This window comes from Hyaena hyaena, unplaced genomic scaffold (genome assembly GCF_003009895.1).
Source record: "Hyaena hyaena isolate Hyena2069 unplaced genomic scaffold, ASM300989v1 scaffold_212, whole genome shotgun sequence".
Lineage (NCBI taxonomy): Eukaryota > Metazoa > Chordata > Mammalia > Carnivora > Hyaenidae > Hyaena > Hyaena hyaena.
This window is the reverse complement of record NW_024080845.1, coordinates 615,983-639,592: the sequence shown is the minus strand read 5'-3', so window position 1 is coordinate 639,592 and position 23,610 is coordinate 615,983. Positions and strand designations below refer to the sequence as shown.

The following is a 23,610-nucleotide window of genomic DNA, read 5'->3' as shown; positions in this document are numbered from 1 at the left end:
ACAAGGCATATTTCATGATTTTACAGTAAGCAGTGGAACTATGTTTTGTGCTCTCTTAGGCCTGCTGAAATTTGCAAATGATAAAGCGATGTCTGGAAATAAATTTCATGCTATTTCATTGGGACAAGGACAAGGACCAGTTGCAACAAAAATGATTAAAACAGCAACAGAAGAAGGAACCTGGGTGTGCCTACAGAACTGTCACCTTGCTGTCTCCTGGATGCCCATGTTGGAAAAAATATGTGAAGATTTTACCCCTGAAGTCTGTAATTCATCCTTTAGGCTTTGGCTCACAAGTTACCCTTCTCCAAAAGTATGTTTATTTCATATCAAGTTTAGTATGTATATTTAGTTATCTCTTAAGTTATGTAAGTTGGTTTTGTTTTTTTTTTACGTTTATTTTTTGAGACAGAGGCAGAGTGTGAGCGGGAGAGAGAGGGAGGGAGACACAGAATCTGAAGCAGGCTCCAGGCTCTGAGCTGTCAGCACAGAGCCCAATGTGGGGCTCAAACCCATGAACTATGAGATCATGACCTGAGCTGAAATCTAATGATCACCCGACCCAGCCACGCAGGGACCCCTCTAACTTTTTTCTTTTTTAAACACACCATATGCGACATACAAGTTGCCAAGTTTATCTCTTTACTTTAGAGAGCAAGCACAGGCAAATGGGGGAGGGGCAGAGGGAGGGAGAGAGAGAGAGAGAGAGAATCTTAAACAGGCTCCACACCCAGTGGAACCTGACACAGAGCTCAGTCCCACAACCCTAGGATCATAACCTGAGCCAAAATCAAGTTAAGTTGGCCACTTAACTGACTGAGCCACCCAGGCACCCCTACATTTATATCTTAATCAAGCCTTAAATGCTTAACCTTAAGAGGTCTTTAAAAACATTCCTAGAGTGGGATGCCTGGGTGGCTCAGGTGGTTAAGCATCCAACTCTTGATTACAGCTCTGGCCATGATCTCACAGTTTGTGAGATGGAGCCCTGCATCAGGCTCTGTGCTTACACCATGGAGCCTGCTTGGGATTCTCTTTCTCCTTCTGCCTGCCCCTCCCTGCCCCCACCTCTCTCTCTTCAAATAAATAAATAAACTAAAAATATTTCTGGAGTCCTCTTTCATACCTATTTTTAACCCACTAGTGTTTGTATTTTTAGGATTCAAACTGGTTATCTTGAGTAATGCTCTACCTATTCTGTCTTTAGTTCCCAGTAACCATCCTACAGAATGGAGTAAAAATGACTAACGAGCCTCCCACAGGTCTTCGGCTAAACCTGCTCCAATCATACCTCACTGATCCCATTTCTGATTCTCAGTTTTTCAGTGGATGCCCGGAAAAGGAACTGGTAATGTTCAGCATCTAGAGCTTTTCAAATGTTTTATTAAAGTGAGAAAATCTAGGAATACAAATATTTAATAATGTTAAGCTTTAGGCATTTTCTGAGAAGACAGATATTGTGAGTACCATGTTCATCATTTTCTTCCCAGCAGTTTGTGCTCTGCTTCTCACAGAGCAGACATTGAAATAAATATCTGTTGACTGAATGAACGTATCTTAGCTTGTACACCGAAATCCAATAATGAGTTTAAGACCCAAGAGTAGCAATCTATTTTCATATCATTTATTCTGTCTTTCCACAAAATGTGTGTTAGGTGCTCTCCCAGGTACTAGATAAAAATTAGTGAGAATAAAATAGACACCTCCTCCCAAATCTGCCATTGTGGAACTTAATTCTAGTGATACTGCTTTGACATATTAATAATGCTTTTCAGTGTGCTCACGTAAAACAGTTTTGCACATGGTATTGGGGACTTGGGAGTCCTCATAAATAAATAGCAACCCTTTTTTGTTTTTTCATTCTTAACCACTAAGAAACAGGAAAAAGTATAAACATAAGGGAACCAAATTTTTTAAGTTTATTTTGAGACAGAGAGAGAGCATGCACGTGCACATATAGCAGGGGAGGGGCAGAGACAGAGGGAGAGAGCGAGAATCTCAAGCAGGTTCTGCACTGTCAGCACAGAGCCCAACGTGGGGCTCAGTCCCAGCAACCTTGAGATCATGACCTGAGCCGAAACCAAGAGTTGGACGCGTAACCAACTGAGCCACCCAGGTGCCTCAAGGGAACCAAATTTTAACATTAGTTACTGATAAAGACTAGGTTAGAAGATGTAGTTGACACCTGTGAACCAATGGGGCATCACTGAATAGAATTAAACAGATTTGTCCGCCCTCAGGAAAAAAGGAACATTTTCTTCCCTAAGGGAAGCTCACTTCTAAGAAAAGGGAAAAGCTGAGCAAAGCATATCTGGTTAACTTTTCCCAAATTTATCAAACAGATAGGTCCCTTCTCCTGCAATGATTAATACAAGGATGGGGAAAGTCCAGAAGTGTTACACCAAGGTCTCCACACATGGAAGGAAACATTGGTACCAAGGGAAGCACATTCCCTGCCCTCACCCCAATATATGCCATTTATCACAGTGGCCTATTTGAGCTAGAAAATGAATAGAATTGAAAATAAAGAATTGAATTCTTTGGAAGCCAGCTAGTTTCTCTCTACTTCATGATACCTTCCGCACACCCCTAGTTCTGAGCAATAAGTTTATTTGAAAGTCTAGGAGAAAAGGAGGATATTTGGTGTTTTAGCTAGAAAGAGAGCTTAATAAAATGGAGAAGGTGGTATGATATCTGATCCCCTTCTAGGATTTGAGCTCCTGCAAGAAATCCCAAGATTTCTCTCATACCACAGAACTGTTACAAGCACAGACCAAAAATGTGGAGGGATTATGACTTTCTTAAGAAAGAAAACTCCATTGTGTGAAAATATGTGGAAAATACACGTAAATTAGGTCATTGCTCTCATTGCCAAAAGATTTTCCCTTATCAAATGTTTTACTAAAGGGGCACCTGGATGGCTCAGTTGGTTAAGCGTCCGATTTCAGCTCAGGTCATGATCTCACCATTTGTGGGTTTGAGCCCCATGTCGAGCCCTATGCTGACAGCTCTGAGCCTGGACCCTGCTTTGGATTCTGTGTCTCCCTCTCTCTCTGCCCCTCCCCTGTTCACACTCTGTCTCTCCCCCCCCTCAAAAATAAACAAACATTTAAAAAAAAACTTAAACTGTTTCACCATAGTTTTCATTCACTATTATTTAAAATATGCTTTAATTTATGTACATTTCAAGAATATAGTTATTCAGTAAGGCCGTGGTGTACTTGTATTTTTTATTTTTTTAATATTTATTATTTTGAGAGAGAGCATGCCAGCAGGGGAGGGGCAGAGAGAGGGAGACACAGAATCCAAAGCAGGCTTCCAGGCTCTGAGCTGTCGGCACAGAGCCCAATGGGGGGCTCGAACCCACCTACTACAGATTGTGAGATTATGACCTGAGCCGAAGTCTGATGCTTAGCGACTGAGCTACCTAAGTGCTCCTGTACTTGTACTTTAATGTTATAGAAATAATTTCTACTACTGTATCATATGAAGGTAGTTGGATGGATTTTTACTGCATTTGGAGCTATGTTTGAAATGATCTAACTGAAACCATCAAGGTAGATACTTGAAATTTACTTGGGGCAGGGGAGGGCGTCTTCATAGAGGTGGGTGGCCGTCCTCCGGAGCACTGACACATATGAAGACGCCAGGAGAAAGTAAGTAAACAAGGGTTTCAAAAGCGACCTCCACATGGAAAGTCATAAAACCAGGAACTATGTATGAGGGCTTATTCCTATCGTAGTGACCGTGTCCCCTCAATTGCAGTGAGCACATGCCAGTGAGTCTACAGGAGGATAACATTTGAGTTACTCAAGTTGTAAATATCTATGAACACCACCAAAGTATTAGTAGCCACTACTTTGGCAAATGGTAGAATTTTTGCATTTTAATTAAGTTTATATTGCAGTTTGCCTAGCTTTGGAGGTGTTAAGTCGTAAGATTAATAGTTTTTATAGTATGCACTATTTTTAAATAGAAGTTTGGAGAGATATATGACCATAGAGTCATATAATGAAAAAGACTATTGATTCCCTTCATTTTACTAATGGAAATCTGATCAGAATTTTCTCTTGTATAATTTTTATACTAAAGGTGTGGGAGAAGTTGCTGTTTGGAGTTTGTTTTTTTCATGCCCTTGTGCAAGAGAGAAAGAAATTCGGTCCTCTTGGTTGGAATATTCCATATGGATTTAATGAATCTGACTTACGCATCAGTATTCGACAACTACAGGTAAAATTAGAAAAGAATTAACATTGATGGAGGATCACTGTGTGTCAGCCCGTAGGCATTTCCCTTTGCTTGGAATAAACTTAGTCCTCCCAACATCACTAGTAAGTGGGAGATAGTAGTAAAAATTATAACCATGGTTTAAGAAGCACTATCTCTCTAGGACTTTTTCTGCTGCAAGTAACAGGAAACCTGATTCAAACTGGCTTAAACCATAATGAAACTGACTATCTTTATATGACTACCTCTCACATAAAAAAGAGGTATAGACGAAGGACAGGCTCTGGTGTCGGTTGATTTAGCAACTGTTGTCGTCAAGGACCCTGGTTCTTTCTGTCTTTCTGGGGTGCCCTCCTCAAGTGTTAGCTTTCTATCAGTCCTTACTATTCTCTACTCTCTTCCTCTGCTCAAAGCTACAATTTAGCTCTAAGTAGAAAAGGAATTTATTGAAAGACTATTTGGGCAGATTATAGAATCACCAAGATGGCTGGAGAGCCCAGGCATCCAGAATCATATCCAGATTCACACCATGTCTTGGTAATAGCAGCTCCTCAACCCTGGTTGAGTATTAGACACCACAGCTCACAGAGCTGTTGCACAGACTCTGGTCTACTGTGGGCCCTCTGATGTCATCAGAAAAAGATTCTTTGCTGTTCCTGCTTTTTTGAGCTCTAAACCCCAGTTCAGAGTCTAACTCACAGGCCTAGTCTTTAACTCTAAAAGAGGCTGCCTGGGTGGCTCAGTCAGTTAAGCATCCAACTTCAGCTCAGGTCCTGATCTTGTGGTTTGTGAGTTCGAGCCCCGCATTGGGCTCTGTGCTGACTGCTCGGAGCCTGGAGCCTGCTTCAGATTCTGTGTCTCCCTCTTTCTTTGCCCCTCCCCTGCTCACACTCTCAAAAACAAATAAACATTACAAAAATAAATAAAAGAAGCTGGAAAAGTGAGTGGCAGGGTTTTCCAGTTTCTGTAGACTCACGATGTGATCTACTCAGATAGCAGCCTCTGGCCAAAACAACAACAACAACAAAAAACTGCTGTAAATTCCTATTAACTCAGACTTTGAACTGGGCACATTACTTATATTAATTCTAATCCTCACAGTAACCTTGTAAGGTTGGTGTTACCCCTATTCTTGAGGAAATCAAAGCTAAGAAATGAGTTTACCCATTGAGGTAGGATTTGAACTCCAGTCTCTCCAATCCTAATACTTTTCCCATTATTTCTGTCGTATTTTACCAAATACAGTAATCCAGCCGGACAACCAAAGAGTATTAATATATTTCTGCTGCTTTGCTCTGACATGGAGCCTCATTAAGGGAAACTGGACATGTTGATAAAACCCACTGATGCTACTAGGTTTTATTTAGGTGGGGTTTTGTAAGGCTCTGAGTATATAATCATGTTTATCGCATAACAAATAATTTTTATAGAAACTTCTGATATTTTCTCATCTCTTTTTTTTAATGTTCATTTTTGAGAGAGAGAGGGTGAACATGAGTGGGGAAGGGGCAAAGGGAGAAAGGGACAGAGGATCTGAAGCAGGCGCTGCACTAATAGCAGGGAGCCTGATGCGGGGCTCGAACTCACAAACCACATGATCATGACCTGAGCTGAAGTCAGATGCTCAACAACTGGGCCACACAGGCACCCCTCTTTTTTCTTTTAAACAAAGCAGAAACCTTAACTAGAACAGATCTATCAGTTTGAAAATCCCTGAACAACTGATGAAATTAGTGCTTACAGAATTATAATTACATGATGAAATGACATTGATTCTAAACACTTGGTTGTTTTTTGTTTTTTTTTTTAAACAATTTAGTTGGTAGAACCCAAGCTTAGAGACATTTTGCTAAAACCATTCTGCTGCAGAAAAGCAGTCAGCTGAGAATTCTCCACCTTCTTGTCAGGTGCCTGTCTGCAGCCTCTGGTGTCGTTAACCTTTCTGGCCCCAACACTGGAGCTGGAAGGCATAGATTAAATCCTTTATATCTTCAAGAACAGGGTACTTGAGAGGGGGTCAGTCTTTAAACCATCTTTACCTAGTCATACCAGCAAAATACCATTTGCCTCCATAAAGGTAAATCAATGAACTGATGGCTAAGTTGATAGACAACCAAGGAATGAGTTGTTCACCTCTACACCTTGCATTTCCCATAAATTTAACATGAATTTCTCTTGTGGTTTCTTCATTTAGTTTTGGGGAGGAAGGGAAACCAGTTAAACATAACTTTCCCCCTTCAAAGAGAAGAAAGGGAGAAACTCTTCTTTTTCACAAATGACTTACTCACTATGCCCCACCCCGAAAAGACCACCTTCCCTCTCTCTGTCAATGCTCATATTTCTTGACACTTCTTTTCCTCCTGAAAACATGGGAGTCTCCAACAAAGAATGGTATCTTCTTTGAAGCTGGCTCTGGATGATTTAGAGGTATTTTTTCTTAACTGTGCACCATTTCTGCTATAATTCCTGTACTAATAGGTAATTTTCAGGGGCAAGAAAAAAGCTCCCATCCAGTTACTTACACTATCCCAATACATATGCTACCAAAATTACTGTCTGTGGGGAAATGTAGAGGATCTGAAACTGGAAGAAATAAATTCAGGCCTTCATATCATTTCACATCTCCCAGACTCACTTTCCTACTTTACAGGGTTATCGGGAGATGAGCAAGACAATATAAAAGCTATGCAAATAGTAGTGTTTTCATTACTTTTTAAAAGTTTTATTTATTAAAGTAACCTCTGCATCCAACATGGGGCTCAAACTCACAACCCTGAGATCAAGAGTTAGTTGCTTTTCTGACTGAGCCAGCCAGGTACTTCAGTTTCTATTGCTATTGTAAATGGTGTCATACTGTTGTGAACCAGGCTTTGGCATTGAAGTTTGAAATTGCTTTGTTTTTATCACATTGCAAACAGTGCCCTAAACCAGGTACCTGGTTCTCAGGCTTGGTGCTTTTGGCGTTGGGGTCAGATAGCTTCTTGCTTGTGGGAAGCTGTCCTGTGAACTGTTTAGCTGCATCTCAAGTTTCTGCCCACTAGATGGCAGTAGCATCTCCAGCCACCAATCTAAAATGTCCCCCCCCCCCCCCCCGATATTGCCAAATGTCTCCTAGGGGACAAAATTGCCCCCAATTAACAACCAGTACCCTAAAACAAGGGCAACTTATCCAAATTAATATGAACAAGACTTGGTAATTTTCATGTCATCTTTTTTTTGTTAAATGGTTTTCTTATTAGAGAAACAGCACATGTTTATTCCCCACTCCACCCCCAAAATTGGAAGATGCAGATAAGCAAAGTATTTTAAATAAACACGAACCATCCCAGCCATTCCACCAAAGGTAACTCATGGTGATAGATAATTCTTTCAACCCCACCTCTATATGCATCTTGACAGAAACTTAACTTCATCTTAAAATGGATACGATGTGAAAGACTTTAAGGTTTTTCTCCCTTCATTTTTCCTTTGTTTCAGTTATTTATAAATGAGTACGACACAATCCCATTTGAAGCCATCTCCTACCTGACTGGGGAATGTAACTATGGAGGAAGAGTGACAGATGACTGGGACAGACGTCTCCTCTTAACCATGCTGGCTGACTTTTATAATCCACAAATAATCGAAAACCCTCATTACAAGTTTTCTCCCAGTGGAAACTATTTTGCACCTCCCAAAGGCTCCTACGATGAGTACATTGAATTCATTAAGGTAACTCATGTCACTGAAAATGGGGTTAGATTTAAGTGTGATTTTTTTTCTAAAAGCAAATAACAAAATGTTCCTCTGTAATGTAGAGGGCTAGCCAAGTAGTATGGTTTTCAATCAACTTTCAGTATCTTTTGTTTCTAGGAATTACTGAAAATTAGGAGAGTTTGATGTCTCGTGGCTTAATGTTGAGTTGATTTTTTTAACCCTTTTGGGTCTGCATGAATTAATGCAGATGCGTTATGAATTAATGTATCCAGCGAAAATGTGATGCTTCTTCATCTGTTTTCTGGTAGAAACTTCCATTTACTCAACACCCTGAGATATTTGGATTACATGAAAATGTTGATATCTCCAAAGATCTGCATCAAACCAAAGTCCTCTTTGAGTCCTTGCTTCTCACCCAAGGAGGCTCCAAACAGACAGGGTCCTCAGGAAGCACTGACCAGATTCTCTTAGAAATTACCAAAGATATTCTCAACAAGGTGATGTTTACTTTAAATATGATGCTTATAATGTAAATTAAAGTACTGGAAGGGCAATCTGAACACTCCAGTTTAATAGCATTATGATCTTGAGTGACATCCTTTGCCTTTCTGAGCACTTGTTCCCAAATCACTATGGTGATCATAGTGCCAACTATGTAAGGTTCTTGTGAACATTTAAAAGATCATGAATTTGGGGTGCCTGGGTGGCTCAGTCAGTTGAGCATCCGACTCTCGATTTTGGCTAAGGTCGAGCCCCATGTTGAGCATGGAGCCACTTAGGATTCTCTCTCTCCCTCTGCTCCCCACCTGCTTTTATGCACACACACTCTTTCTCTCTCTCTCTCTCTCTCAAAAAAAAAAAAAAAAAAAAAGAAACAAAGGAGCATGAATTTAAAATGCTCTGAACGATGGCACATCACTAAGTTGTTAGTAAATATAGTTGTAGATGAGTAAATGAACATATGACTTATTGTTTCCACAGATAATGGATCTATTTAAAAGCTGGAGAAAATTGTCGGAACTTGCTGGTTCAAGGAGTGAATGGTTTTCAGTCTATATCTTAGGGAGTGAGGGGGCACAGGGGGATAAGATCACCACTAAATTAGTAACTACACCTTTTTTTTCCCTTCTTAATATAGTTAAAAGTACTTAGCCTACTAGGTAGAGAGGGATGATACTCTTTCCTCTCACCTTTTCTCGTGTCTTAAATTCCATAAGGAACTACACAGGGAACTTTAAAAGGATTATGATCGCATGTGCAGATCTTTACAATTCCCCTCCAGGTAAATACTATAATTGTCCCCGTATTTCATTGTCAAGTATTCTGACAGAGCAGAGCCTGACCGGGAGTCCATCTGTCTTGAAGACCCATGGACAGCACCACTCCTCTGTGTTGGTCGTCTTGCCCTCCCCCACCCCTTAAGGAGATCCTCCTCGCAGGACGTGTGGCTGCAGCCACTGAAGAAAGAGGGGAGCCGCCCTGCTGTGACCCCTGGCTGAAAGCCAGCCAGCCCCCTCCCACCCTGTCCCCTGGACCGATGCTTCTGCTCTTTGCCTTGTCTCACCCCTGGCCCTTTACTCGTTCTGCAGTTTATCTTGGGAGAGGCGGGGGTGTATGGAGGGCGGTGGTTTGGGCCCTTGCAGAATGGTGGCTCTCACAAGGAAGTTATCTAGCAATGGCATTTGGGATACTTCTGGGGTAAAGGGGTTGTGCTAAACCAAAAGGTCCTTGAGTGACAGCAGCTAGTGTGACTTACGATAATTCTTTCGCACCACTCAGGGACCATCATCCACGGACACTCTGGGCAGCTCAGTTCTTAGTTCAGAAATTCCTTGACTGGGAAACTGCTTTGCCATTTAGGAGTGTGAAGTCCAATGTCCCGAGGCTTGATTATCAGTCCCAAAGTCCCCTTCACTTCTCAAGCATCTCTGAGGTGCCTCATAGAAATCAGACACGTGATAGTGTTCTCTCTCTATTCCCTGGAACTTTGCTAGAGTCACACATTAATTATTTGAAAATGGGGTAAGCTAAGCTATTTGGAGGCACTTGATAACTGATTGAAAATAAATATAAAACAGTTATGAAATGGAAAATCTGTTTTTATCAGTGGAAAATAAGATTCGGCTTACAAAAGTAATTACATGACTTTTCAGAAATAGCTGTCTTCCTCAAAGTGCTATAGCCTATAGTTAAGAGCACGGGCTTTGCAGTTAGAGACCTGAGTGTGCAAACAAATCACCTTTGGCTGTGTGCCCTTGGGCAGTTACTTAACCTGTCTGTACAGTTGACTCTTGAACAATATGGGTTTAAGCTGCACAGATCCACTTACGTGTGAATTTATTTTTAGAAATACAGCACAGTAATGTAAATGTTTTTTCTCTTCTTTAAGATTTTCTTTAAATATTTTCTCTCTAGCTTCCTTTATTATAAGAACACAGTATAGAATACATATGACATACAAAATATGTATTGACTGTTTATGTTATTGGTAAGGCTTCCGGTCAATAGTAGGCTTTTAGTAATTAAGCTTTTGGAGGGGTACCTGGGTGGCTTAGTCGGTTAGGTGTCTGACTTGGCTCAGGTCATGATCTTGTGGTCCATGGGTTCAAGCCCTGCATCGGGCTGTATTCTGACAGCTCAGAGCCTGAAGCCTGCTTCAGATTCTGTGTTTCCCTCCCTCTTTCTCTCTGCCCCTCCCCTGCTCATGCTCTGTCTGTCTGTCTCTCTCTCTCAAAAATAAACATCAAAAAGTTTTTTTAATAAAAAAAAGTTTTTGGAGAGTCAAATTTATACATGGAGTTTTGACTATGTAGGGGGGGAGAGGGGGAGGTCAGTGTCCTAACCTACACTGTTCAAGGGTTAGCTGTACTTGAATTTCCTCCTCTGTATAATGGAGATGATAATGGCCACCTGAGAGTGTAAGGTCAGCATGAAATGAGATAATGTACAGGAAGCACCTAGCACAATGCCCAGCCCATAGTAACTGCCTAGTGTTAGCTGTCAGTTATAGGACAGCTGAATGAAGTGACTTATCCATTCCAAGAGTAATATGTGACCTTCCAAATTCATTCTCTTAGCTACCAAATGATTTCGACATCGAAACAGCACTATTGATGTATCCTGTGAGATATGAAGAGAGCATGAATACTGTGTTAGTACAAGAAATGGAAAGATTTAACAAGTAAGGATCTCTACGCCTGCTGGTTCAGAAGACAACCAACCCAAGTTGATTAAAAAAAAAAAAAAGACATACATTAAAATTTTAAGAAAAAATTATCGAAACCTGCCATTTCCTTAAGATCCACTCCCACTCTTTAAAGTTGTAGCATCTTCCGCCACAGAAGTAAGGGTATCTTTTAGAATGCAAACATGATGACAGAAATGAGATCTATTTTTACTGGTGAAAATATTCACTCATCATAATTTCTCATCCATCCATTACTATTCTCCTCAGGAACTCAAGAGCAAATGAAGGTTAACTGAGCCTGTATGTGGTTGCATCTTTTGTCATGTTCCGCCACATGACGCATACACGCCTCCCTTTTCTTCTTGAGTCCAACCTCGGTTGATTAGGTATCCTTGAGAGCAAACAAATTTTTGCTTTGAATTTTTCAAATGTTTCTGTATTTTGAAAGAGTGAGAAAGGGGGAGAGAGAGAGAGAATCCCAAACAGGTTCCATGCTGTCAGCACAGAGCCTGACACAGGGCTCAAACTCATGAACCATGAGATCATGACCTGAGCTGAAATCAAGAGTCAGACGCTTAACTGACTGAGCCACCCAGGTGGCCCTTTGAATTTTTTCATTGATTTTTCTACAGTCAATATGGCTTAAGGAATGGAGAAATTGTTTCGGTTATGAATTTTCTAAGGTGTTTTCAAGTTTATTTGGTTTTGGGACTCGCTGACACTTAAAAACAAAATATATTAAAATATTATGATGCGTTAGTTCAGTATTTTTTTATACAATGACCACATATGTTTATAGGCACTAACATACTGTCTCTCTGTTGCTTAGGCTTCTAGCATAAAACCCTCACTTCAGGTATATTTGTAGTGTTGTCAGCAGTTTGGGCCTATGTGAGAAACAAAGTCTTTGCAGATGTATCAGTGAATATATGCTTTATGCTTTAATGCATCATTTCACAAATGTCAGCCTTTCATGCCACCTGTAACATCATTTACCTAATATTTTTCCTAAAATCATCCTCTGCTTAAACTAGCCTGGTCTTAAGCCATAATAACCAGAAAACAATTTTGATATGCTATCTTGTACTATTTTCTATATTATGTAATGATTAAAATGAAAAAGTTTCATCCAGGGGCTCCTGGATGGCTCAGCCGGCTAAGCATCCAACTCTTGATTTTAGCTCAGGTCATGACCTCACAGCTCATGAGCTAAAACCCTGTGTTGGGCTCTCCACTGTGCAAAGCCTGCTTTGGAGTCTCTCTCTCCCTCTCTCTCTGCCTCTCCCATGCTCACTCATGTGCTCTCTCTCTCTCCCTCTCAAAATAAATAAATTACCTTAAAATAAAAGGTTCATCTGAGTATCACTTAAAAGTACCTTCCATTACCAAGTGGGAAGTGAGAACATTTGGGGAAACACTCCCACAGCTGTGAGTGAGATTTCTTCTTCTGGAAATACAGCATGTTGAAATTTACCATTGTATGTACACTGATGATTTTATTCTTTTCCTTGCAGTTTAATTAGAACTATACGCAATACTCTACGGGACCTTGAAAAAGCTATCAAGGGCTTGGTTGTAATGGATTCTGCATTGGAGGCACTCTCCGGCAGTTTGCTTGTTGGAAAAGTTCCAGAAATATGGGCCACACGATCATACCCAAGTCTTAAGCCCCTAGGAAGTTATATCACAGATTTTCTAGCCCGGTTGAACTTTTTACAGGTAAAGGATTGTATATGTGTATGTATATGTATGATTTTAGTTTTTGGTTAACTGGAGAGGGATTAGAAACACTCTGGTCACTTCAGTGTCTCTGGGTTGAATGGAATGTGGTTAGAGGTTTCATGGTAATCTAACCAAAATTTCAGAATGGTAAAAATTACACATATTTCAAAGTACTCAGTAGAAAATTAAAATTTTACATAGTCCAAGTAAAATGAGACATTTATATTTTTTTAAGATTCTAAGTTTAGGGCACCTGGATGGCTCAGTTGCTTGAGCGTCTGACTTCAGCTCAGGTCATGATCTCACAGTTCATGAGTTCAAGTCCTGCATTGGGCTCAGTGCTGTCAGCACAGAGCTTGCTTGGGATTTTCTCTCTCCCTCGCTCTCTGACCCTCCCCCCACTCATGCTGTCCTCTCAAAAATAAATAAAGCATTAAAAAAAAGATTCTAAGTTTATGGTTCTCTGAGACCACATACTTGGTCTTGTAATTTTAACACTGATGGTAAATCTCAAAAAGAGCCTGAGATTTGGATTTACCAATAATTGGCCATTGTCTTAAAATCTGTGCTTCTTACCCCTTATCTCATAAAACCAGGGAAATGTTGAATGCTTTGAAATCTATCCCCAAATACACGCAAAAAGGGTGTTCAGAGCACTGTTTCTCTTCCTTGGGTCCTCGGCTTGTCCTCATTGTATGGTTGTTTGTGTAAGAATTGGGGAGAGCCCCCAAAGCACTTTTTGGAAATTTCCATTATTTATATGATCTTTCCCTGTTTAGTTGCCCTTTTTTTTTTCTTTTTTGAGAGAGGTGGCAGAGGGAGGGGACAGTGAGAGAGAGAGAGACAATCTCAGGTGGCTCCACACCCAGCAAGGAGTCGGACTTAGGGCTCGATCTCACAACCGACAGTGAGATCATGACCTGAGACAAAATCAAGAGTTGGACACTTAACTGACTGAGCCACCCAGGTGCCCCAGTTTATTTACAGATGAGCTTTGTTTGTTTCACTGGAAAAGCTACTCATAAAATAGCCAGTGCTTCTGAGGATGTGGAGAGAGAGGCTTTCTCATACACCCCTTTGTAATTTTTACCAGTCTAACAGACTGATCATGTCTTATGACTTCAATTTGCTTTTTATTTATTTGTTTTTTGTAAGTAGTGAGCTTGTGTTTCTTTTGGCATGTGTGCTTGCCGTTTGTATTTTCTCCCGTGAACCGCCTCTTCGTCTCCTTCTTAGGCTCATTTTTCTTTTGGACTATTTCTTAAAAATTAATTTATAAGAACTGGTTGTGTAGATTCTACATTTAACAAAAGAAACAGCCTAGAATGGGGTTGTCAGAGTTCGGGCTTTAGAAGAGTTGCCACCAAACAGTTTTCTCATCCATAAAATGGTTCATTTCACCTCATAGGATAACAATCCATGGTATGGGCTAAGAATTCAGTAAAAGTGGACTATTCTTTGGTAACATCATAAATTGTTGAACTTTATCAAATGCCTTTTCAGCACTATTGCTGATGATGTGGGGTGTTTTTCCTCTTTAGCTTATATTGCATTGAATTATTTACTAGATTTCCAAGTGGAAACCCATCGTTGTGTTTCTAAAAAAACATTACTCTTGGTCAGTGGATCTTCATTCTTTTAATGCTGTAATCAATTCCATTTGGATATTTTTAGTTTTTTGATATACATCACCTAATCAGTCAGAAAAATTATTTAGTTGTATCCCCAACAAGAAGGTCTGTTTCTCAGAATAGTTGTTTTTTTAATCTTTAACTATCAACTATGAGCTATCAACTAACTTGATAGTTAAAGCTGTGTCTTCCTGGGTGAGCCCTAGCCACATCTACAACATGCCTTCTGAATTCCTCCTGTGTGGACCAGCCTCTTCCCGTCCCTTATCAAAAGTATTTATTTGCCTTGCAGGTGCCTGGGTGGCTCAGCCAGTTAAGCATCCAACTTCTGCTTAGGTCATGATCTCAGTTTGTGAGTTCAAGCCCACGTTAGGCTCTGTGCTGACAGCCTGGAGCCTGAGTCCCCCTCTTTCTCTGCCCCTCCCCTGCTCACTGTCTGTCTGTCTCTCTGTCTCAAAAATAAATACTAAAAAAAGAATTTTTTTTTACGCATTTTCCTTATAATTAATCATATCCTCCCCTTGTCACAGTCTTACTTTCTTTTATACTCCAGTTCATTTCCCAAGCTTTTTTTCCGGAACTGCTCGCACTTTGCATATACTGCTTCTTCCTGCAGGGCCTTTAAGAGTCATTACCTTGGTCTTTAAGAGGGGTCCTGGCATGGTGCCAGGGGAGACAGTCTCCAGGACAAATTCCTTTTGTTGTTGTTGATGTGAAGTTTGTGTCCAATTCTCTACTTCCTGAAGTTTGGAGTTCCCGTTGGAATCATTCTGTTTGAATTAGTAAGAAAGACCTCACTCATTGTCAGGCTCCTTTATCATCCTTCTCCACACGCCTTCCTCCTAACGGCTCTGTCCTCCATTGTGTCTTACCCTTACAGAAGCTGTCCAGTCTTCCTCTTACATTTCTTTCTCCTGGACTCCTTTTTTTTTTTTTTTTTTAACGTAAATTTTTGAGGGAGACAGAGCATGAACAGGGGAGGGGCAGAGAGTGGAGGACAGAGGATCTGAAGCAGGCTACGTGCTGACAGCAGAGAACCTGATACAGAGATTCTCTGCAAACCGTGAGATCATGACCTGAGCCAAAGCCAGACGCTTAACCAACTGAGCCACCCAGGCGGCCCTCTCATGGATTCTTCAACTCTTAATTCTTCTTAGAGTTGATTAAGCAAATGAATCATCTGGAGTTTCTGTTTTTTCCTCATTTCTCTCTCACCATTTACCCTATTTATCTTCCCTTTCTTCTGCTTGTGCTTTTTATTTTTTTTTCTCAGTTTTTTACACACTGGCTATACTCTCAGGTTAAATCCCGGATCTGACACTGAGTAACTGTGTGACTTTGAGCAAGATATTATTCATCCTTCTGCACTCTAGTTTCCTTGCCTGTAACTCATGGAGTTATTTTATGGACTAAATGAGGTGATGCATGTCAAGTGCTTAGCACAGCGCCTGCCTGGCAAGCACTAAGTGCCCAGTAAAGGGTAGCTGATTCAGAAACTCTATACAGGTCACTGATCCAGACACTCATGACATTCTTGGCTACATGAAGCCCTAGAGTGGGCCAGGGAATTGTCTATACACTTGCCTTCTGGGCTCTTACAGCTTTCTTGTGAACAGTGCTGGCTCTTCCTGGCTTGTTTCCTTGTCAAGCTCCGCCTCTTCCTCCACCTCTTCTTGATTGGGTAGCTTGGACTGCGGCAACATCTCTAGCAGTGGTTTGTTCTCTCCCTCCCAGGAAGCAAAGCTGGCTTCTTCCCACAGTGCACTGCTCGCTCAGAGACAAAGTTCATTTCATTGATTCATCTGTTCTTTCAACTTATGTGAACTGAGACCCCACTCTGTCCAAAACATCTTGTTGTTGTGTGCTTTGTGAGACAAAAATGTGATGACAACATGAGCCCTGCCTTCATGGTGCCAATCCCCTACAGGGGGATAAGCTATGCATTTAAGAAGAAACGAATACGGTAGAGTAAGGGGTGTATCAAAACAGATCGACTTGTAAAATGCTCTGGGAATTCAAAGGGAGAGAGTTCTTCTAGCTCAGGAGAGCAGAGTTTGTTTATTGGGTGAGGAAGCATTTGAGCCGGGTCTAAACCATGAGAGGTTTCGGACACTGCAGAAAAAGGAAAAGAACTTAGAGATAGCTGTGCAATGTAAGACACTGTATCATTTAGAATTGAATCTCTTGCAAAAATTCTGACATATACAAAGATAAAGTTTATCCCTCAGTAATTGAAAAATCCAGGCAGGAGGTGACCTGGGGTGCAAAATAGTGCTCTGGTCATGGATTCTTGCACCTCACTTCCCGGTTCCATTTCTCTGAGGATTGACTTCATTCTCAGGTAGGTTCTCATGTGATGGTAGCAAAACAGCAGCAGCAACTCTGGCCTTACATCCACACAACTCCACAGAGCTGTGCATCTTTTTCCCAAAAGTCCCAGCAAGAGTGTCCACATCTCTGGCTTTGACTGGGTCACATGTCCACTCCTGTATCAGTCACTATGATGGGGGGTATCATGGCCAGGTGTGACACATGCCACCCCAGGAAGTGGAGTTCCTGCAGCATAAGGGCTTGGGCTGACAGTCTAGAAACGTTCCTCCTCCAGAAGGATGTAAGAGCAGTGTCACTTTAAGACACACAGAAAATACAACAGATGTCCACCCCATGCAGAGAAAAGACCAGCACATAGTATAGTCTGGTTACAGTGTAAGATGCTTAAAGGGGAATTAAAAGGGATCAAGCTGGAGGGGTGCCTGGGTGGCTCAGTCAACTGAGCATCCAATTCTTGGTTTCAGCTCAGGTTATGATGTGTCACAGTTCATGAGGTCAACCCCCTTGTTGGGCTCTGCGCTCACAGCACAGAGCCTGCTTGGGATTCTCTCTCTCTCTCTCTCTCTCTCTCTGCCCTTCTCCACTCGCATGCACTCTCTCAGTCTCAGAATAAATAAATAAACTTAAAAATTTTTTCTAAGAAGGAATCAAGCTGGAAATACAATTTGGGGCTAGATGATAAAGTATGTTAAATAGGAGACGAAGGTGCTTGGACTTTAATTTGGTAGACTAGTAGTAGATTACTGAAGAATTACGCATGGTGGTAAATCCAATCCAAACCATGCATGGTGAGGTGTACTCTGGAAACATTACTCTAGATGTACTGAGCAGACAGGGGGAAAGTGAGAAGATGTGCATGTTGATACAGAAAGAACACGATGGACATCAGAACTGAAGTGGGCATGGAGGCGGGGGGAGGAGAGAGGTTTAAGGAGCTGGAATCAACACTCTGTTACACAATGCGTGAGATGTCTAAAGATGGTTGCTTTTGAGTGGGATTAAGTAATAAATCCCCAAATAATTTACCTTCAGCTCTTTGTAGAAGAGCTGAAACTTTCAAACTTTGTGTTATTCGGGTTAATGTTAAGATTAGTTTGAATTATCCAAGAAGAGTAATTATAAGGGAAAAGAGGGAGAAGGCCAAGGCAGGTTGCATGTTTTGTGCCGGGGAAGAGAGTCCTGTGATGGGAAGTGTGGACAACACAAAAACCAGGAGCAGGAATTGCAGGTCAGGTGATGGTGTGTGAGACTGGACATGAACACCGTGCATTGTGTTTCCCCTTCCAGGACTGGTATGTTTCGGGAAAACCTTACGTGTTTTGGCTCTCAGGATTCTTTTTCACCCAAGCCTTTCTCACTGGAGCGATGCAGAATTACGCCAGAAAATATACCACCCCTATTGATTTACTAGGATATGAATTTGAGGTACAAAACCCCCTAAACTCCACAGTATATCATTATATCAAAATCGTGTAGTTAAGCAAGGAAGAGATGCAGAATTCATATTTTTATGGTCCATTATAAATGACTTTGCGTCTCATGAAGAAAATATATAATATTTGTCTTGCTATGTCCGATAGGACTTGTATATATGTCTCCATTTCCAATTCAGATCATCTAATGGTGCTCTTCTGCTTTAGCAAAAATAGGAGGTACAATAAAACATGATAAAATGCCTCAAAAAGGACTATATTCTACATTTTGACATTTACACTTCTACTGAAAACTGTACAGTTTCACAAGCTATCGTATAGTGGAGTTTCCCTGGATGTGTTCTGAAAATTGAGCCAATGCTTTCCTTATGAGACACAGTTGTCCGGGGGAGAGACCATTACAAGCGTGTGCCTCTCCCTTCAGGTTATTCCTTCGGACACATCTGAGACGGCACCAGAAGATGGCGTTTACATCCACGGGCTGTATCTTGATGGAGCACGCTGGTCCAGAGAAAGGTCAGGGCTCACACCCTCTGCTGCCTCCCACCCCCACCCCACCCCTGCAACAAAAGGGCTCTTCTAGGCACTATGGCAAGTAATAAATAATACCAGAATTCTTGCCATAAGTTATTACTCAGGCTGGGACAATTGATAGGTGAGTATTTTTAGGTCCTGAAAATTTTTTAGTTAATATTTCAATGGTCTTACAACTAGAAAACTTAGCTGAAATTGTTTTCTTGCTTCTTCTGTTTTAGGACTATTACCTTCCATTTTGTAACATGCAGGAGCGCCTAACTTTTGAACACTTTACAGTTACAGTGAACTTCCCGTTTCTGTCAGTGAATGAAAAACTTTCTTATATGACATAATAAATAAATATTTTTAAAAATACTGAATTTCCAGCTTGGGAAACCAAGCATTACTATTCTTTTTAAAATACATAGGAGTGAGGCACCTGGGTGGTTCAGTCAGTTAACCATCCAACTTCAGCTCAGGTCATGATCTCATAGTTCGTGAGTTCGAGCCCCACATCGGACGCTGTGCTGTCATTGCACAGACCGCTTCTGATCCTCTGTCTCCCTCTCTCTCTCTCTGCACCTCTTTTGCATTCTCACTCTCTCTCAAAAATAAATAAACATTAAGAAATAAATAAATAAGATACATTGGGGTAAGAGAGAAGGGGAGAGACTATTTCCCTTGGGGCCCTTTATCAGTCTGTTAATAAGCATTACCCTCTATTTCCAGGGTCAGGATTAGGCTTTGCTCTCAAGGGAGGGTTAAACATTGAGGCCCAGAAAATTGCTTGAGAAAAAGTGGAAAGGAGCTCCTCTGTATTATGATAAAGAGAATTCTAAGACTGAGCTCTGAGCAGACTTAGCTCTACCTAGTTCATTTGGTTATTTCTATCTTTCTTCCTTTTTTTTTTTTAAGTTAATTTATTTTGAGAGAGAGAAAATCCCAAGCAGGTGTCACACTGTCAGCATGGAGCTCCCCACAGGGCTCAGTCTCATAAACCATGAGGTCATGACCTGAGCTGAAATCAAGAGTCAGATGCTCAACCAACCGACTAAGCCACCCACGCACACCTCTCCTTTGTTATCACCTAACTTACATAAATAAATACACGTATTCATCTTTTCCTCCATCCTTCCCTTCTTGCCATCCTTCCCTCCCTCCTTCTCTCAAACAAGTAAATAAACAATATAGCACAGTGAAAAGAAACCAGGTTTTCTAGACAGGCAGATGTACATTTGAATTCTGACTCTGGCTCTTCAGAGCTGTGTTACTGTGAGAAAACTACTCAACCTCCCTGAGCCTCCACTGTTCATTTGTGTGTGGAAAAGAAATGAGGACAAGATCATGGTGAGGATCAAACGCAATAGGATAGTGTGTGCTTCATGACTGGTACTTAAAAAGTGGCAAGAATTGGTATCCCCTGTTGGCACACATTGCCTTGCCATAATTTTCTCTGGTTCCTCTCAATTATTCATTGCCTCTTCATTGGTTTTGTTTTATATTTTTCTCTGTGTATTTCTGGTCCTCTCTTGTATTAAAAGCCAATATCTCGCTAGCAGTTTCCAGAAGCAAATTTCATCTTATTTCTAATAAATGTGTCCATTTCTCTTCACAGTGGATTGCTTGCTGAACAACATCCCAAACTTCTCTTTGACCTGATGCCCATCATATGGATAAAACCAAGTAAATATATTCCTAACAAAATTTCTGAGAGTTTTAAGAAGGATAATGGTAGACATTTTTAATGGCCCCCCCAAATAAGTCTCTGCTCAAACTTCTTAAGACTTTGTTCAGTAACAGTAAATTGTGACTTAGGGACACCTGGGTGGCTCAGTTGGTTAAGTGTCCGACTTCAGCTCAGGTCATGATCTCACCGCTCATGAGTTAGAGCCCCATGTCAGGCTCTGCTGACAGCTCAGAGCCTGGAGCCTGCCTCAGATTCTTTGTCTCCGCCCCCCCCCTCTGCCCCTCCCTTGCTCACGCTCTGCCTCTCAAAAATGAATAAAAAATATTTTTTAATAGTGACTTACTGTTTACATCAGGAATATATTGTTCCCCCGCTTTGTGTTGCATTCATATTATTTCGGGAATATCATTCTGCCCCTTTTTGCTCTTATCCCAAGGGATGTAACATTTTCTCTGCCCCTCCCCCGCACTTCTACTTTTCCAGAGTCCAGGGCTTCCCATCAGTATTTTGATTCTGAAGTGCCTTTGCACACCTCTCAGAGACACGTAGGCTTGACACCACCTCCAGTCAGTGGCTAGTCTTCTGGCTACGAGAAACTCCTTGGCCTAGGAGCCAGCCAGGTGCCCGCAGGCATAGATGCTTCAAGTCACAGGGGGGTGGGGAAGCCAACTCTGCCCTCCTGGGAAAGACGACTCCTTCCTTCCTCCCGCTGTCATAATTTTCTCACAAGTCTGAACAAATGAGGTTCATTCTTTTGTTTTTTCTTCTCTAGTTTTTTGTCCTCGGATAACTATCAATGGAAACATTTCCAAGCCATCCACAATCACCACCGAACCCATTAAATATTTTTATTTTTAACACAGTTCATTTATGAGAAATGTGGTCTTAGTTTAGAAAGATTCCTAATACCTCCTATTTGACTTTTCAAGGATAATATACAGATTCTTTCCATGACTGGGTAAGAGTTGCTGTGTTTTTCTGAAAGCAAATAGTAAATTCCGCTTCTTCTGATGTATGCGTTTCTTGTATTAGGGCTGGAAGCTGCGGAGTCTCTATGTCAGGGGCATCATCTGGGCTGGATTTTAGTACTTCTTCCCTACCTTCTCCTCCTCTCCCAAGTCCTCTGGAGTGTTTTCATGCCAGCTAAATCATTCGAACTTAGAATCAATTCCTGTCCTCTAGCCCTAGAACCAGGCCCCGTATGAAGTCACTCGTCTTGTTCACAGCCATTATTATATCCCAACTGTAAACGACAATAATAACAGCACTGAAGTGTTCAAATACCATAATCATGATCTTAGATTTAGTATGGAAAAAAGTTGTTCTTTTAGTACCAATGGCTGTTTTCCCTTGACTAAATGAATGTCTGTCTGTCTTTTCCAAGCTAAAAAGACTGAGATTGTGAAGTCAAATGCCTACACCTGTCCCCTTTACAAGACAAGTGAACGTAAAGGAACTCTCTCCACTACAGGACATTCTACCAACTTTGTTATTGCAATGTTGTTAAAGACGGACCAACCCACTCAACACTGGATCAAGCGTGGGGTTGCCTTGCTTTGTCAGCTGGATGACTAAATTGGACAAACTTAAGAAAACATCTGAAAGAAGTAAAAAAGAAAGTCTATGTCGTCTTCACTTACTTCAAAATACACATGTTATAAATCAAGTATCTGCGTGTCATTTTTTTAAATGGTCTTTGCACCGTTCTCCTCCCTGGTGTACCACCCTTGACTGCAATACAGCCTGCTAGAAAACGTGAAGAGAAATGTTTCTTGAAAGCACATGAAAAGTCTTTGAGGGGTACCTGGGTGGCTCAGCGGGTTGGGCATCGGACTGTTGATTTCGGCTCACGTCATGACCTCACAGTTAGTGCATTCGAGTCCCACGTTGGGCTCTGAGCTGATGGTGTGGAGCCTGCTTGGGATTATGCCTCCCTGTCTCTCTGCCCCTCCCCTGCCTGTTCACTCTCAAAATAAGTAGTTTTTTAAAAAAGAAAGAAAAATCCTTGAAACGTTTTATATGTATGTGAAAGTCATATTTGGGGAGACTAGCCAAATAAAATTTTTTAATTTTTTAAAGTTTTTTATTCATTTTTTGAGAGACAGAAACAGAACATGAACAGGGGAGGGGCGGAGAGGGAGGGAGACACAGAATCCAAAGCAGGCTCTGACAGGTCAGAGCCTGACGTGGGGGCTCAAGCCCACAAACCGCAAGATCATGACCTGAACCGAAGTTGGCCAGTTAACTGACTGAGCCACCCAGGTGCCCCACTGGATAAAATTTAATACCAGAAAAAATCTGTTTTCACAAGTGTGAAGCCATTTCTTCAGCTTCAGGAGAAGTTCACTTTCCACTCACCTACTAGAGGTGGTTATAAATAAGGAAAATATCAAAACAATTCCAGAAGTAACCCCTTACATCATACTTTTACAACATCAGCCCCATTTCTCACAGTTCGCCTGTGAGGAGGGCAGGAAGTATACATACAGAGGCAGTAAGGTGGCTGGCGGGACTGTCCACCCTCCCCCCCAGGGTGTAGTGTGTTTCTGGGCATTTGCTTCATGTTTAATTGGAAATGCCAAGTGTCTCTTCATTATTTTTAATAGTTAATGTTCATAATATTAGTATAGATTTTCGACTTTGAAACATTTCAACAATACAAAATTATAGTTGAAATTTTATTATCTTGTATGTGGAATTAATTCCATAGGATCCCCAGGACACTTTAGGCTGTAGCTCTGTAACCCAAAGAAAATGTAGGTGCACCTACCCAGTGAATCAGGTCTATGGGGACAGTCACTTTGATAAATAGGTCAGAGGAAAATGGCCTCTCAGGTGAAAAATTGATTCTGGTCTGCAGCGGCCTGTGAGAATGAATTCACGTCACACAGCCAACCGCTTGCAAAAGCATTTTATACCAGAATAAAATGTTTAGTCCTTTAAATTTGATGAATATAGCAATGAAGAGAAGAGATCATGTTTCCAAATAGAGCTAAACCCCACACAGAAAACAGGAGAATGTGCCAGACTGTCTTATGATCAAGTATTTATAGTAAAGCTATTAATAGAATGGTCACTACAGGGGGAGTGGAGATCCTAAATAGAAATGAAAATCCTGACGTGCTAATCTTACAGTGAAAACTCCCGGGCTCTCCTAAAGGATATAACAGAAGGTAAACA

At 41.2% G+C, this 23,610-nt stretch overlaps 1 protein-coding gene across 1 annotated transcript in view; it reads left to right on the top strand.

Annotated features, from left to right (window-relative positions):
- DNAH12 (dynein axonemal heavy chain 12) overlaps positions 1–22,096 on the top strand; it is a 201,915-nt gene extending 179,819 nt beyond the window's left edge. Inside the window, exons 63-73 of the mRNA XM_039242492.1 lie at positions 60–313; positions 1,208–1,348; positions 4,093–4,230; positions 7,705–7,938; positions 8,232–8,420; positions 11,001–11,104; positions 12,625–12,829; positions 18,082–18,219; positions 18,652–18,743; positions 20,359–20,426; positions 21,815–22,096. Coding sequence (XP_039098423.1) covers positions 60–313; positions 1,208–1,348; positions 4,093–4,230; positions 7,705–7,938; positions 8,232–8,420; positions 11,001–11,104; positions 12,625–12,829; positions 18,082–18,219; positions 18,652–18,743; positions 20,359–20,426; positions 21,815–22,005 — 1,754 coding nt within the window. The 3' untranslated portion in view covers positions 22,006–22,096. The remainder of the gene's footprint in view (positions 1–59; positions 314–1,207; positions 1,349–4,092; positions 4,231–7,704; positions 7,939–8,231; positions 8,421–11,000; positions 11,105–12,624; positions 12,830–18,081; positions 18,220–18,651; positions 18,744–20,358; positions 20,427–21,814) is intronic.
- Positions 22,097–23,610: the final 1,514 nt, after the last annotated feature.